The 13,749-nt window shown below is 53.0% G+C and overlaps 1 protein-coding gene across 1 annotated transcript; it reads left to right on the forward strand.

The window, feature by feature from the left end:
- Positions 1-1,781: 1,781 nt before the first annotated feature.
- Positions 1,782-13,631, forward strand: LOC133351858 (leucine-rich repeat-containing protein 2-like). The gene is made up of 9 exons (XM_061567429.1): positions 1,782-1,983; positions 4,843-4,986; positions 5,629-5,734; positions 6,089-6,245; positions 10,344-10,480; positions 10,711-10,856; positions 11,838-11,990; positions 12,452-12,609; positions 13,432-13,631. Exons 2-9 carry the CDS (start codon positions 4,856-4,858, stop codon positions 13,482-13,484), a joined length of 1,041 nt encoding a protein of 346 aa, XP_061423413.1. The 5' UTR covers positions 1,782-1,983; positions 4,843-4,855; the 3' UTR covers positions 13,485-13,631.
- The last annotated feature ends 118 nt before the right edge of the window (positions 13,632-13,749 follow it).

The following is a 13,749-nucleotide window of genomic DNA, read 5'->3' on the forward strand; positions in this document are numbered from 1 at the left end:
ATGTTCCGCTCCACCTGCTTGGAGCTTCTCTCCGCAGCACAACCGCGAAAACTCGTATTGTGTTTGTTCATTTAAAGGTGCTTTAAAGTGCATGGTTTTGTAATGTGTATCATTTATCACATTCATACTTGTACTCGTGCACATTTTGGAAGAATATTATATTTTTGTGATTTTCAGCTTCATTGAAAAGTGGTTTCAAGTACTGTATATATATTTTTTTACAAAGCAGTGAACACACATTGGCTGTTTGCTGATAATAAATTGCTTTGTAAATTGTCTAGCAAATTATGTGTCTGTGTAACGGGTTCCGGAGACACTTGTAGATGTAACTTCTTTATTACAATACAACACTCCAACAGTCCTGATACTCTGTTACAGCCTAGGTACACAGCCTAGCTACACAGCCTAGATACTCTAGATACTCTACTCTGGCTACGCTCGCCCTCACAAGGTCGTAGAGTCGGGAGTTCCAGAGTCCCACCACTGGCTCTCACAGCATCCCAGGGTCTTCAGATGGCTGGTCGTGGGTCTTGGGTCTTGAGTTACAACTGGGCCCCGATCGTCCAGGGAGCTCTCCTTTTATGCCTGGTCCAACGAGAGGGGTGGGGCCGTGTGCGCCACCAGACATCCCACAGAGCACGCACAGCCCTCCCCGTTGGCGGCGCCCAGGGGATTAAGCGCCTGGGAACCCAGCGCCTGGCGCCCAGAGGCTTAAGCGTCTGGACTCGCCTGGGATCCCAGAGCCCCCAGCAGCCCCTCCCTTCTTATGTCACTACATCTGTAACTCGGTGAGACATTGCACATCTCATTTATACATGGCCTCTCTACACGAAGTAATACTTTTTATTTTTACACCACCCTCCTGTGAGTGAATTTTCTCAACGCATTGGTTCAACACAGGGATGTTGAATGATCACCAGAATGCGGTCCCGTAAGTCGGGAAGCGGTCACAGACTCCAGTGGAAAGCTACGTGATGAACACACCGATTGTCAAGGCGCAGCAATATCCAGCTCGCGCCACTGCTGCTCGCTGGGCCTAGAGGGCGCTCGACGTCCTCGAGTTTAGAGACCTCTTCCCCGCATGGACGTTGACAAGGTGGGTGTACCCACACTGTACCCCACCGTGTACGTCGTGCCGTGCCAGGGGATGGACCTCCTGGACTGCAAGTCCAGTTCGCTCACCATTACCCCACGGCAGCAGCTCCCTCTGTTTCTCAGTTAAAAGCCAAAACGTGTCTGCCTATATTTGCGTCAAACCGGTAACGAGTAGTTTCGCCGGTTTTTCATGCAGGATACTGGAAATGCAAAAAATAACTGTAACAACCCGAGTTCAATACAAGCAGAATGGACCGGTTTCAATACCCAGCATCTCGTCGGCAGAATCCGGATTTATTCAGCCAATGCTGGTGAACTGCCCGATGTGTAGCGGCAAGAACCGTCGCTCTGTTCGATATGGGGGCCCGAGTTTGACGCGAAGCTCGCACAACGCGTGGAGAAGGGAACGATGAGACGAGCCGCCTCCTCCCCACATCCTGCTTCTCCACGTGCAACGTGGGACCACATCTCGACACTCTAACATGCACGGTCCTCCCTCCCCTCTGGCAGCATAGCGACGTGTCCGCGTTGTTCCGCTCGCCGCGGGCCCCGGGCGGCCCTCCGCGCCATCGGTGGCCGCGTGGGTCGCCACGAGGAGGCGAGCGAGCCGGGGGGGCGGGGGGGGCATTGCCCCGGCGTGGCCGGGCGGCAAGGGGTGACGGAACCTCGCTGGGCATTCGTGACTCAGTTGCCGCTCTATGCCGGGGCCGCCGCATGCGCCCTGCCTCTCACGGTTTATAATTAGAGCAGCGCTCGTGCAGCAGCGAGGGACACCTTGATCTGCTTCCCGCACTGGGGTCCGTGGCACGGGCCGAGACGCTCCGCTTCGCTCGACGCGCGGCCGTTCTGCCGCTCCTCGTGTCCCAGCTGCTGCTGCTGCCCGCGCCGGTGAGTGAGTGTCACGTGGTGAGCGTCTCGGCAAGTGAGTGTCACGGTGAGTGAGTGAGTGTCACGTGGTGAGCGTCTCGGTGAGTGAGTGTCACGGTGAGTGAGTCACGGTGAGTGAGTGTCACGGTGAGTGAGTCACGGTGAGTGAGTGTCACGTGGTGAGTGTCACGGTGAGTGAGTGTCACGTGGTGAGCGTCTCGGTGAGTGAGTGTCACGTGGTGAGCGTCTCGGTGAGTGAGTGTCACGGTGAGTGAGTGTCACGTGGTGAGTGAGTGTCACGTGGTGAGCGTCTCGGTGGGTGTCTCGGTGAGTGTCACGTGATGAGATTATCAAGCCCCCCCCCCCCCCCCCCGCTGTGCTGCGTGTTAAAGCGCAGCTGCACTCGCGTCTCAAGTGAGACTGGACCAGCAGCGTGGGTTCAAGTCTGACTGCCGACGAGATACTGAACAGCAACACCGGGCCAGAGTTTGCAGCTTGTATTAAACTAATGTTGGGATGATGAACTCCCAGAAGAAAGAAGGCCGTGGTTTATGGGAAGGCACAGACGTGTCAGGAACGGGCGTTTTGTCTTCTGTTTCAGCGCGGCGAGCGATGCGTTCTCTGCGCTGTGTGCTGCGCGTCGCTCGTGGCATCGGGCACAAGAACGCGCGCGGAGCAGTGACCCTGACCCCGCCGCCACGTCGGCACTGTGCACGGTTGCGTATTTATAGCCGAGTTGTCCGCTCGTGAAGATGCGATTTGTTTTGACGGAGGGCGGCGTGGGCATCGCGTGGGGGGGCTGCTGCGCCCCTTCGCCGAAGGCGGAATGGCGAGACGCCGCCACCGACTCGCTCCCGTTGAAGCCCCCTCGTCCTGGCCCTCCGCGTTGGCGTTTAGCTCCTGAACCTATTGCTGCTGCCATCATACTCAGAAATAGAACAATGGAAGGATACAGTGTGTTTAAAAATACTCCTGTGGTACACACTACGCTTGTTAAAACATCTATTGATTTAAATTATTTAACTGATTATAAAATTCAGTATGGAGAAAAAAACGTACGAGAGGTGAGAACGTGATGCTGAGCGATGCCAACGATGGTAGAGGCCGCGCCATGTGCGTCTTTTCGTTTTGTCGTTTTTTACGCCTCCTTTAGCCTCGATGTAATATTTTACCATATCACAATTTTGCATTCAACTGGCACGTATCATATGTAATGATAATTACAAATAATTGTAACAAATGAGTGCATAATAAAAATTCCGGCTATGTAATGTACCTGATGACATGTATTGATGTCACCTCGTGAAACGGGATGATTACCGCTCAATGGAGGTGGCTCAGCGGTAGAGTGATCAGAAGAAGGTTGAGAGTTCAACTCGCTGGGGGTTGACTCGGCCCATCACCCCGCTGGAATCGATAAAATTAGAACCACTTCGTCCTTGTCTTTGGGATAGACTCGCCCCAGTAATCACCATGGGAAATGTCCACCACTGGCTCAGGGCAGGAGCTGAGCACCGCTGCAAATGTTATTAGAGCAGTCATATCGCAAGACTTGATTACCGAGCGGAGCCGGTCTTGTTAGCAGTGACATCAGCGGTGGGGAGGAAGAGATTTGTGGATGAGGACATTTCTCATCAGGTCGAGCTGCGGTGACCCCCCCTTGTGTTTTCTCGCCGATAGCCCCGTCGTACCACCGCGCAGAATAAGCTCCTCGCAGCGACGATGCGTTACGTCAGCCTCGCGACTCGCTGTCGGGTTTGTTGTTCACTCACTCGCGATTGGGGGAGTGCACGTGGTGTGGTGGCGTGTGGGGGGGGGGGGGTACAGGGTGCTGGGTTTGGCGGCAGTGCGATAGTTGGAGCCCTGCGCTGTGAACCCGGCCGAATCGGTCCTAGGCCTCTCCTAGGTTGACTCGGCCTTAAACGAGTATCCGGTGCGATGTGTAGACATCAGAACTGGGGAGAGACGAAGGGGCGTGGTGCTGGCCATTCGTCCTCGCGGTCACTTCCGGGCTGCATCGGTGCTCGCTAACAGCGCTTGCTTGTTCAGGCGATATGGGGGAATTGTTTTATCTGTAATGTGGGAGACTGCCAGGTTTTCAATGCATGTGTCATGGTATAATTGTGTACTATATATAAATGCACATTTTAACAAAGTGCAAAATGCATCGTAAAAAAACCACATTGGATTTCTGATATTTTGTAATATTTTGTGTATGAGTCTTATGTATTAAAACGTTTCAAATGTCAATAGGCGACCAGGTTGGTGGTGCAGTGGTCACGCTCCTGCCTCGCAGCCAGAAGGCCCTGGGTTCGATTCCCGACTTGGGCCCCTTTCTGCGTGGAGGTCGTGTTCTCTCCCTCTGTTCTGCGGTTTCCTCCCATCGCTAAAATAAACATCCCTGGTGTGAGCAAACGTCCCAATGCTGAAACAATACCAGCAAATGACTCATTGGGTATTACACGCAGCAGCAGCATTGCCCCTCCTGCAAACAACTTGGCAGGACCCTCCGATAACACGAACGAGTTGAGACTCGGGGACACGTTCCTGAGTCAACACGCGCAGTAGAGAACACATCTCGTACTCTGGTTCTTTCGATAGTCGCGTCGGTATAAAACAAATTAAATCACGACGTCTCGGGCGCAACACAAGTGCCCCTCATTAGGTGGGACAACTACAGCAAGAAACAATTGTGCTCAAGTGGGCTATTGTTTCTTGCTGTGGTTGTCCCACGTGAATGACGCAGACGCTTGTGTTGCGCCCAAAACGTCGTGATTTAATCTATTTCTACCTACGCAACTTTACCGAAAGAACCAAGGAGTATGGATCCCTGCAGTCACGACAACGTCAACTCTAGATTGAACGCCTCTCATCTTGCAGGATTACTCTCTCCATGGTGAACATGGCGAAGGTGATGTACACGGGAGTGTCGCAGATCCGCTCCATGTGGGAGACCCGCATCACCAAGCAGAAGGTTCGACAGCAGCGGGAGCAGGAGCGCAAGGCCAAGAGCGCCATTGAGAGGTGGGGACTGCCACTCCGACACACTCCGCACACTCCGACAGCAGCAGCAGCCCGAGAGGAGTCGCACGCGCCTCGGGCTTCAACGCCGAATCAACCCCCTCGCGTCGCATCTCAACCAGTCCAATCCTTGGCCGCAGTCTAGAAGAGGCCATTTGACCCCAGTGGCACCTGTGCCCGTGCAGCGCCCGCCTGCAACTCCGGCTGTCGTCTGCCAACACGGGCGATGGTGACATCTGGTTTATGAAGTCGGCGATGCCGAGAGCTCAAACTTGCATTGAGGTGGTGCTCAGTCCCCGTTTTACAGTCCTGTAAAAGTTCCACATTACTGGAAGTTCCACGTTACTTTGGGTTGTGTTGTGCTGTATATCCATAGGACAGCCACTGGTGATTGTCGAGGTCTGTTGGCCACGAGAGGGCTTCAGCAGAGAGAGGGGTCGCCTCGTTTCGCTGTTGAAGGAGTGCGGACTTGTGGTTTATTGTTCGCTCCAAAGTTCCGAGTTGCATGGCCACAATAGCAGTCCTGTGGCTTGTCTTTCATCTTCCATTTCATGAAGAAGTACGCATCGGCCTGTTGTTGATGTTCCGATGCGCTTGATGGCACCCCAAGTGATGGTGAGGCTGTGTGCGTGGTGACTGCGCCAGGTTACGGGCAGAGTGGCACACGCACGTGGATGTCGCCGCCGTGAAGGAGAAAGTGACGCGGGACGAGAGCCGCGTGGCGCTCCGTGTGGAGGGGGAGGACTGGAGGGTGAGCGCCGCCGCCACACAGGCCACGCCGTTTGGATCAAGGTCTTCCCGCACCGTGTCGATCGTGGGGGGTTTTTGACTATACTTCACCATTTCGTGTGGGTAGGAAGGCAGTGCCACCGCCGCGCCGGTTATGTCCACGCGCTCCGCTCCAGGCGCGCGCCGACCGTCGACTCGCAGCGGCGGTGCTCCCAGTGACGCCGCCGCCGCCGGGTGGACACGGGCTCGTGGGGCCATCCCTGGGACTGTCGCTGGGACCCGCGATGCGCCGCGTGGGTGCTGCGTGGGTGCTGCGTGGGTGCCGTGTGGGTGCTGCGTGAGTGCCTGCGCTGAACGACGCCTCTCTCTGGCTCAGGCTCTGCCGCAGGCCTTGCAGGACATGGTCGACCTCAACGAGCTCCGCGTCCTCAACAGCCGCCTCCACGTTCTTCCGCGTTTCGTGGCGAACTTCAAAAGGCTACAAACCCTGGACCTGTCCAAAAACTGCCTCCAGGAGCTTCCCAAAGAAATAGGTGAACATTTCGCATTACCTGAACGACGTAGGGTTTCAGTTGTGCCTTGTTTTTGTGCCTTAAACACAAGTCGTGTTATGACCGTGTGAAGAATATGCCGTCATTCTCACAGTCAAAATTATCTTCACTGGCGATTGTCGGATTAGTCCCGCAACACTCGGCGGACACGTGGAGGCAGTCGGGCATAACTTGTAGGTCAGCCGACCCACATCGGCAGTGGCCTGCGGCTCACCAACTGTAACACAGCTTTCTCTTGCTGTGCCATTCGTGCGTTGAGTGATATTCTGATATCGTCTGTGTTGCAACGACCCCGAAGCTGATAATCGGCTTGGAGGGCAAGAGCAGTGAACCCGGCTGCATCATAACTCAGGGAAGGGTGTATGTCGTGGTGTATCGGATCTCGACACGTGCCTGCATGTTTACGCCATGAGGCCGGGGAAGTCAGCTGAGGATGGAAATAGATTTGTGTCTATCACTGAAATAGACATCGAATGCTGCAAAGAGATTACGCTTGAGTAATTTACTCTTTGGTAAGAGAGTACTCTTTAATAAGCGATCACTATTTAAGAGATTACTGTTTAGTAATAGATCACTCAAGAGTAATCTGTCACTAAATAGTAATCTCTTAAAGAATGATCTCTTACTAAAGAGTAATCTCCTTACTCAAAAGTAATGTCTACTGTCTTGAGTAAAGAGATTACTATTTTAAGAAGAGATGACTCTTTAGTCAACCACGCTAGACCCGATCCTGGGAACGCGTCTCCAGCGAGTCTCCCTCCAGCTCGCCACCAACCGCCACCATCAGCTGTGCGCATCTCTGCTCGTCAAGCCTCACGTTCATAGGGCATAGTCCAGCATTGTTACATTTCATAGTTTTTGCTGACGTGTCAAGCTTTGGTTCTTAACTCGTACAGTCCTTTGTCGTCCCGCTGCTGGCTAGAGACCTCCTTCCCACGCCGTGACGGTCATGGCAGTCAGTCCCCGTGACCATGCTTCGGGCTGCTGGTGGGGTGACGGGCTGTGGCAGAGGGCTTAGTGTCCTCGCCTCCGCACGCGTCTCGGTGCCAAGGCAGGAGGAGCCTCCTCCACAAAGCTGAGTCTTGCGACTCAAGTGAGGCTCTCCTCGGTCAAATAATCGGCAAAAGTAAAAAAAAAATTCAATGATTATTCCCAGCAATACGCTTTGTGTATGGCGTCAATAAGTGTGGTTTCGCAAGAGGAGGAGAAGTCGTCTCCACTCGTAGCAGCGTGGCCAGCCGGAGAGACCCAACACAGGAGAGAGGCGCCCATCACCAGCTGCGCGGCAGAGACCTCGGGCGGCGCCAACAGCGCGGCCGTGCCTCGCTCACGAGGAGAGAGCCAGCCAGGCCTGATCCTCGTTCTATCACTGGGCTATTGGCAGCGGTAGTGATAGTGTGGTTACTGGGCTATTGGTAGCGGTGAGTGTGGTGGTTACTGGGCTATTGGTAGCGGTGAGTGTGGTGGTTACTGGGCTATTGGTAGCGGTGAGTGTGGTGGTTACTGGGCTATTGGTAGCGGTGAGTGTGGTGGTTACTGGGCTATTGGTAGCGGTGAGTGTGGTGGTTACTGGGCTATTGGTAGCGGTGAGTGTGGTGGTTACTGGGCTATTGGTAGCGGTGAGTGTGGTGGTTACTGGGCTATTGGCAGCGGTGAGTGTGGTGGTTACTGGGCTATTGGTAGCGGTGAGTGTGGTGGTTACTGGGCTATTGGCAGCGGTGAGTGTGGTGGTTACTGGGCTATTGGTAGCGGTGAGTGTGGTGGTTACTGGGCTATTGGTAGCGGTGAGTGTGGTGGTTACTGGGCTATTGGTAGCGGTGAGTGTGGTGGTTACTGGGCTATTGGTAGCGGTGAGTGTGGTGGTTACTGGGCTATTGGTAGCGGTGAGTGTGGTGGTTACTGGGCTATTGGTAGCGGTGAGTGTGGTGGTTACTGGGCTATTGGTAGCGGTGAGTGTGGTGGTTACTGGGCTATTGGTAGCGGTGAGTGTGGTGGTTACTGGGCTATTGGTAGCGGTGAGTGTGGTGGTTACTGGGCTATTGGTAGCGGTGAGTGTGGTGGTTACTGGGCTATTGGTAGCGGTGAGTGTGGTGGTTACTGGGCTATTGGTAGCGGTGAGTGTGGTGGTTACTGGGCTATTGGTAGCGGTGAGTGTGGTGGTTACTGGGCTATTGGTAGCGGTGAGTGTGGTGGTTACTGGGCTATTGGTAGCGGTGAGTGTGGTGGTTACTGGGCTATTGGTAGCGGTGAGTGTGGTGGTTACTGGGCTATTGGTAGCGGTGAGTGTGGTGGTTACTGGGCTATTGGTAGCGGTGAGTGTGGTGGTTACTGGGCTATTGGTAGCGGTGAGTGTGGTGGTTACTGGGCTATTGGTAGCGGTGAGTGTGGTGGTTACTGGGCTATTGGTAGCGGTGAGTGTGGTGGTTACTGGGCTATTGGTAGCGGTGAGTGTGGTGGTTACTGGGCTATTGGTAGCGGTGAGTGTGGTGGTTACTGGGCTATTGGTAGCGGTGAGTGTGGTGGTTACTGGGCTATTGGTAGCGGTGAGTGTGGTGGTTACTGGGCTATTGGTAGCGGTGAGTGTGGTGGTTACTGGGCTATTGGTAGCGGTGAGTGTGGTGGTTACTGGGCTATTGGTAGCGGTGAGTGTGGTGGTTACTGGGCTATTGGTAGCGGTGAGTGTGGTGGTTACTGGGCTATTGGTAGCGGTGAGTGTGGTGGTTACTGGGCTATTGGTAGCGGTAGTGATAGTGTGGTTACTGGGCTATTGGTAGCGGTAGTGATAGTGTGGTTACTGGGCTATTGGTAGCGGTAGTGATAGTGTGGTTACTGGGCTATTGGTAGCGGTAGTGATAGTGTGGTTACTGGGCTATTGGTAGCGGTAGTGATAGTGTGGTTACTGGGCTATTGGTAGCGGTAGTGATAGTGTGGTTACTGGGCTATTGGTAGCGGTAGTGATAGTGTGGTTACTGGGCTATTGGTAGCGGTGAGTGTGGTGGTTACTGGGCTATTGGTAGCGGTGAGTGTGGTGGTTACTGGGCTATTGGTAGCGGTGAGTGTGGTGGTTACTGGGCTATTGGTAGCGGTGAGTGTGGTGGTTACTGGGCTACGAATCCGTTGACTGAAGTTCGATACCCGCTCACGGCCAACACCGGTGACGAGTATCTGAACCGGTCCTGCGTCGCCCCTAGATCAACTTGGCCTCAAAAGAGTACCTGATGTAATGTGTAAACATCGCCACGATGGAGATATAAGCGGCCTGCTGTGGTGCTGGCCACCCATCCCCTCGTGTGCTGTTCTGACCTGAATAGCACTTGCCTCAGCAGTATGTAATAGTCTATACGAGGTGGGGGGGGGGGGGTCTTTGTGATTCGACCACACATGGAGGGGAACGACATCACTTGTGTGACGAGTCACGAGGAAGAACTGCTGCTTCAGGGTGTGGCCGCCCCTGCAGCATCTGACTCACATCAACTCGACGGGCTTCTCCTCGGGGACCTCGTGCCGAGCCTCCTGGAGTCTCTCTGGGGCACGAGTCGTCGTGCCTGCGTCGTTATCTCTCTGTGGCTCCTGGTCATCCACAACTCGCCAGATTCCATATTCCCCTGAAACTGTTGAAAGGCTTCCCTGATTAAGACTTCACCGTCATCTGGCTTCTCTACCCAGGGAATGGAAAGTTTTCACATCAGGAAATATTTATAACTTACTCATGATGACGTTGCTTCGGATACTAATCTAAACCAAATAGTGTGAAAACATACCCTAGATATGTTTTATGAAGCTCTTAATTAGTTATATTGTATTAATGTTTAATGTTTCCCGTATATTTAATCATTCAAAGCATTATTAATAGCAACATGTGCAGAGATCACTCACCACTGACACAATCTGTGGCCTGGATTCAAACTCCAATGCTGAAAAAATACCTCAATTGGGAAAACATCATCGCTCACTACTGAGAAATTGGCAGGACTCTCTTGAAAACTAATCTCGAGACTCGAGAGAAGCTTTGCTGAGTGAACGAGCTCTATAATAATAGTAATCTCGTCGCGGCGCCTGCACGCACGACGTGGCCCGCAGGCCTCCTGACAGGGCTGCAGCAGCTGCTGCTGAGCTACAACCAGCTGCGCCGCGTGCCCGCGGAGCTGGGCGACTGCGAGAGCCTGCAGAGGCTCGACCTCTCCTCCAACAACTCCCTGCACGAGCTGCCCTACCAGGTGCCCACGCGCCCCGCGTCACAAACATGCGCCTTCCCAGACACTGCGTTGGTCGGGGGCTTTGATTTGGCGATTCGATGCCGTGTGATTTGCAGTGGCTAAATGACACCGGCGATGAACCGCCCACATCCAGTGCAAGGATTGCACACCCTGTACAGTTCACTAAACCGACAATTCCACACACCTCGCTGCCTGCGAATCTGAACCGTCTGTTCTTCCTGTGGCCCCAGCTGAGCTCTCTGAAGAAGCTGGTGCTGCTCGATCTGTCGGTGAACAAGTTTTCGTCCGTGCCGATCGCCGTGTTACGCATGAGTGGCCTCCAGTGGCTGGACATGAGCAAGAACCAGCTGCATGAACTGCCCCAGGACATTGACAGGTCAGGCCACGGTGGAAGTCGCATGTTCTTGCTGTGATAGAATGATTCACATTGGTACCATATTGTATATCACATTTCACGATGTGATGATTACCGTGATGTCGGTTTCCCATAACTTTGCATTTCACATTTGTATGCATTGTTCATGTGCTTTCCTGTACTTCCAATACAAATAAAGATCGTTCAAGAGTTTAACTGCAGTTCCCTCGACATAATCCTGTCATAGGCCTTCTGAATCACATTACCATCTACACCGCTATTATAATGGTCATGATCTCAGTAACACTAATTGTAAAAATGATAAATCAATGTCATCAAATAATTGCCATGCCATTTTACTAGCCTAGATAACATTTGACAAAGCACCGTATTCATGGAAAATATATTTATTTACAACGGAAATCACTGCCGTTTAAAGGTGTTTTAAAATAATTAAATGAAAGACGAAAATGGTGATGTGATATATTTCTTTACATAATCGACGATCGCCGATGATAGTCTGTCTGAGCGTGGATCTCGTGCGGAATATGGCAGCAAACACAACCGGGCGATCGTAGACGGGACCAGCCCCGCACCGTGGACATCACTAGGCGACGTTGAAGACCACTCGTGCCCCAGAACGCAAGTTGGCTCCGACAAATAACTTTATAAAACGTCCGCAGTGCAGCGAGGTTACAGCAATAATAAATAGAGGTGGATGTCGACACCCAAGGGGGTTGTGGTTTTAAAACGTGAAGGTTCTCAAAGAGGGCCCTACATTAATAATAATGAAGACAATGTATTTTATGACATCAATAAAATGTTGAATTTAAGGCTCTCAAGGGGGTGTTGGAGTGGGATCTATTGCGTAAGGTGATGCACCAAACGTGGGAGCGAGCGAGCGCTCACGTGGTTTTCAGCCTCGCGAGACGACACCAGGCTGGTGGCACTGCTGTGGGTGGTGGAGTGGCACGGAGTGGCACCGCTGTCCCTTGCCCGCAGGCTCGAGCGAGTGGAGACCATGCTGCTGCATCACAACAGCATCCGCTACCTGCCCCTGGCGCTCGGCGACATGGGTGAGCTGCGCACGCTCGTGGTGAGCGCCGACCATCTGGTGCAGGTGCCCACGCTGCTCTACAAGCTGCCCCACCTCAAGTGAGCGAGCGGTGTCCAGCCAGGGGGCTTCACCAGCACCACCATCTCGTGAACACCACACACACAAAAGCTGAACTCCGTCATCGCCTGGTCATCACATTTACGTTTAAACTTGGATATGTGCCTGGCACGCGATTGATTTAAGCTTAATTCTTCACGTTTTTATCCAGACCCTTCCAGAGTGTGTCAATAGTTTTGTTCATAACATCACGGTGGTTGTCAGCTTGTACCTTCCCACTGCTGGACAAAGGCCTCCCCAATTCCCTTCCCTGCCCTCCCCATCACCGCTCCCATCCAGCAGTGGCCTCCACTCTGTGGCGCCGTCTCTCGCCTCTCTCCCGCCGTGTCTCAATCTCCACTCCAGTGAATTTTACGGACAGATAACGTCGCCTCTTTCAGCCAAATACACGCGGCGCGTCGAGTTGTGTGCGTGACGTGGCGCCTGGGACCCATGTGGCCAGGATCCTGGACATGCGAGAGAACCGGCTGCAGGAGATGAGCACCGCGGGGCGGACGTCCCCCCCACCGCCCAACAGGCGGCTGCAGGCCGTCGACGCGGAGCAAGAGGACATGGGGAAGGAGTTCATGACGTCGTACTTCCAGGACCTGCAGAAGAGAGGTACGTGTCCTGGGCCCGCACGTTGCCTTGGTTACGGCAAAACGACGCAGCGTGCTGCACCACAACTTGGATTTACATTTCTTTACCCGTGTTATGCAATACATCTCCACATATCTGTACCTCCGTTTCAAAAATGTGTTTTACACAACGCATCAGCCACCCAGCATTCTGGGAGGGCATAATTCTAGCAGGATTAGATTCAACTCAAGCAAACTCAGGATCGGTTTTGAGTCTCATCAGCAGTCAGCCTCGCTCAAACTGTGGAATGTTCGTAGGCAAGGACCCTTTCTATAAGATTTGGGCTCTAGTTCAATCAGAAACCAATAAAACAACCACGTCCTTGTGTTTCTTAAATGCACCACCAGGCCATGTGGTCGTGTAAACAATACTTTTATTTTTTGTGGAAGGGCAGATGCAAATTATTAGCTTGTTATGTTGGCCAATGTAACATAGTTAATGACAGTCATTGAATGCGTATTTAATACTCGATGTCCACAGTAAGCTTATGCTGTGCATTGTGGGAACTGTAAAGGGGATACTCCCACTTCTTCCAAGGCATCTTGCCAGCATGGAAGAGTAGGCCAAACACCCTCGAGTAGAGGCCCGTCTGCCAAGTGGTGAGTGATGGAGGCCAATTGCATTCTTGGTGTTGGAACTTCCCCTTTAGCACTGCCACCTGAATCATGTCCGCAGCACCAACGTAACGCAGATGTATGTAGTAGTAATTATGCTGAAGCCAAGTGGTGATGAGGCAGTGTTGTCCTAGAAGTGTTCATTAACTTTGGCATTAACTTTGACATTTCTCTCCGTTGTGGCTTTTAGAGACGGGCCCAGAGTACACCACCGTGGTCTCCCTGAGTCTGCAGCTCGGCTAACGTCGTCGTCAGCAGCGGCCCAGCGGCTGCGTCACACCTTCAGTATCGCGTTCAGCCCCAAGTGCCTCCGCCCTTTCCCTGGGATCGCACCATTCCATTGATGGGCGCACTCAATCCGACTGCTTACACCACAACATGGACAATGAAAGTATTCCCGTTTTCTTGTGCCACCTTCACGGAATAAAAGCTCATTGATTTTGTGAAGGCAAAGCTGCTGAGAATGAAGTAGAGGGGTAATGATCCGTTGCTTCACAAGCATGCGTCA

This window comes from Lethenteron reissneri, chromosome 39 (assembly GCF_015708825.2).
Source record: "Lethenteron reissneri isolate LAM-NWPU_2019-01 chromosome 39, ASM1570882v1, whole genome shotgun sequence".
Lineage (NCBI taxonomy): Eukaryota > Metazoa > Chordata > Hyperoartia > Petromyzontiformes > Petromyzontidae > Lethenteron > Lethenteron reissneri.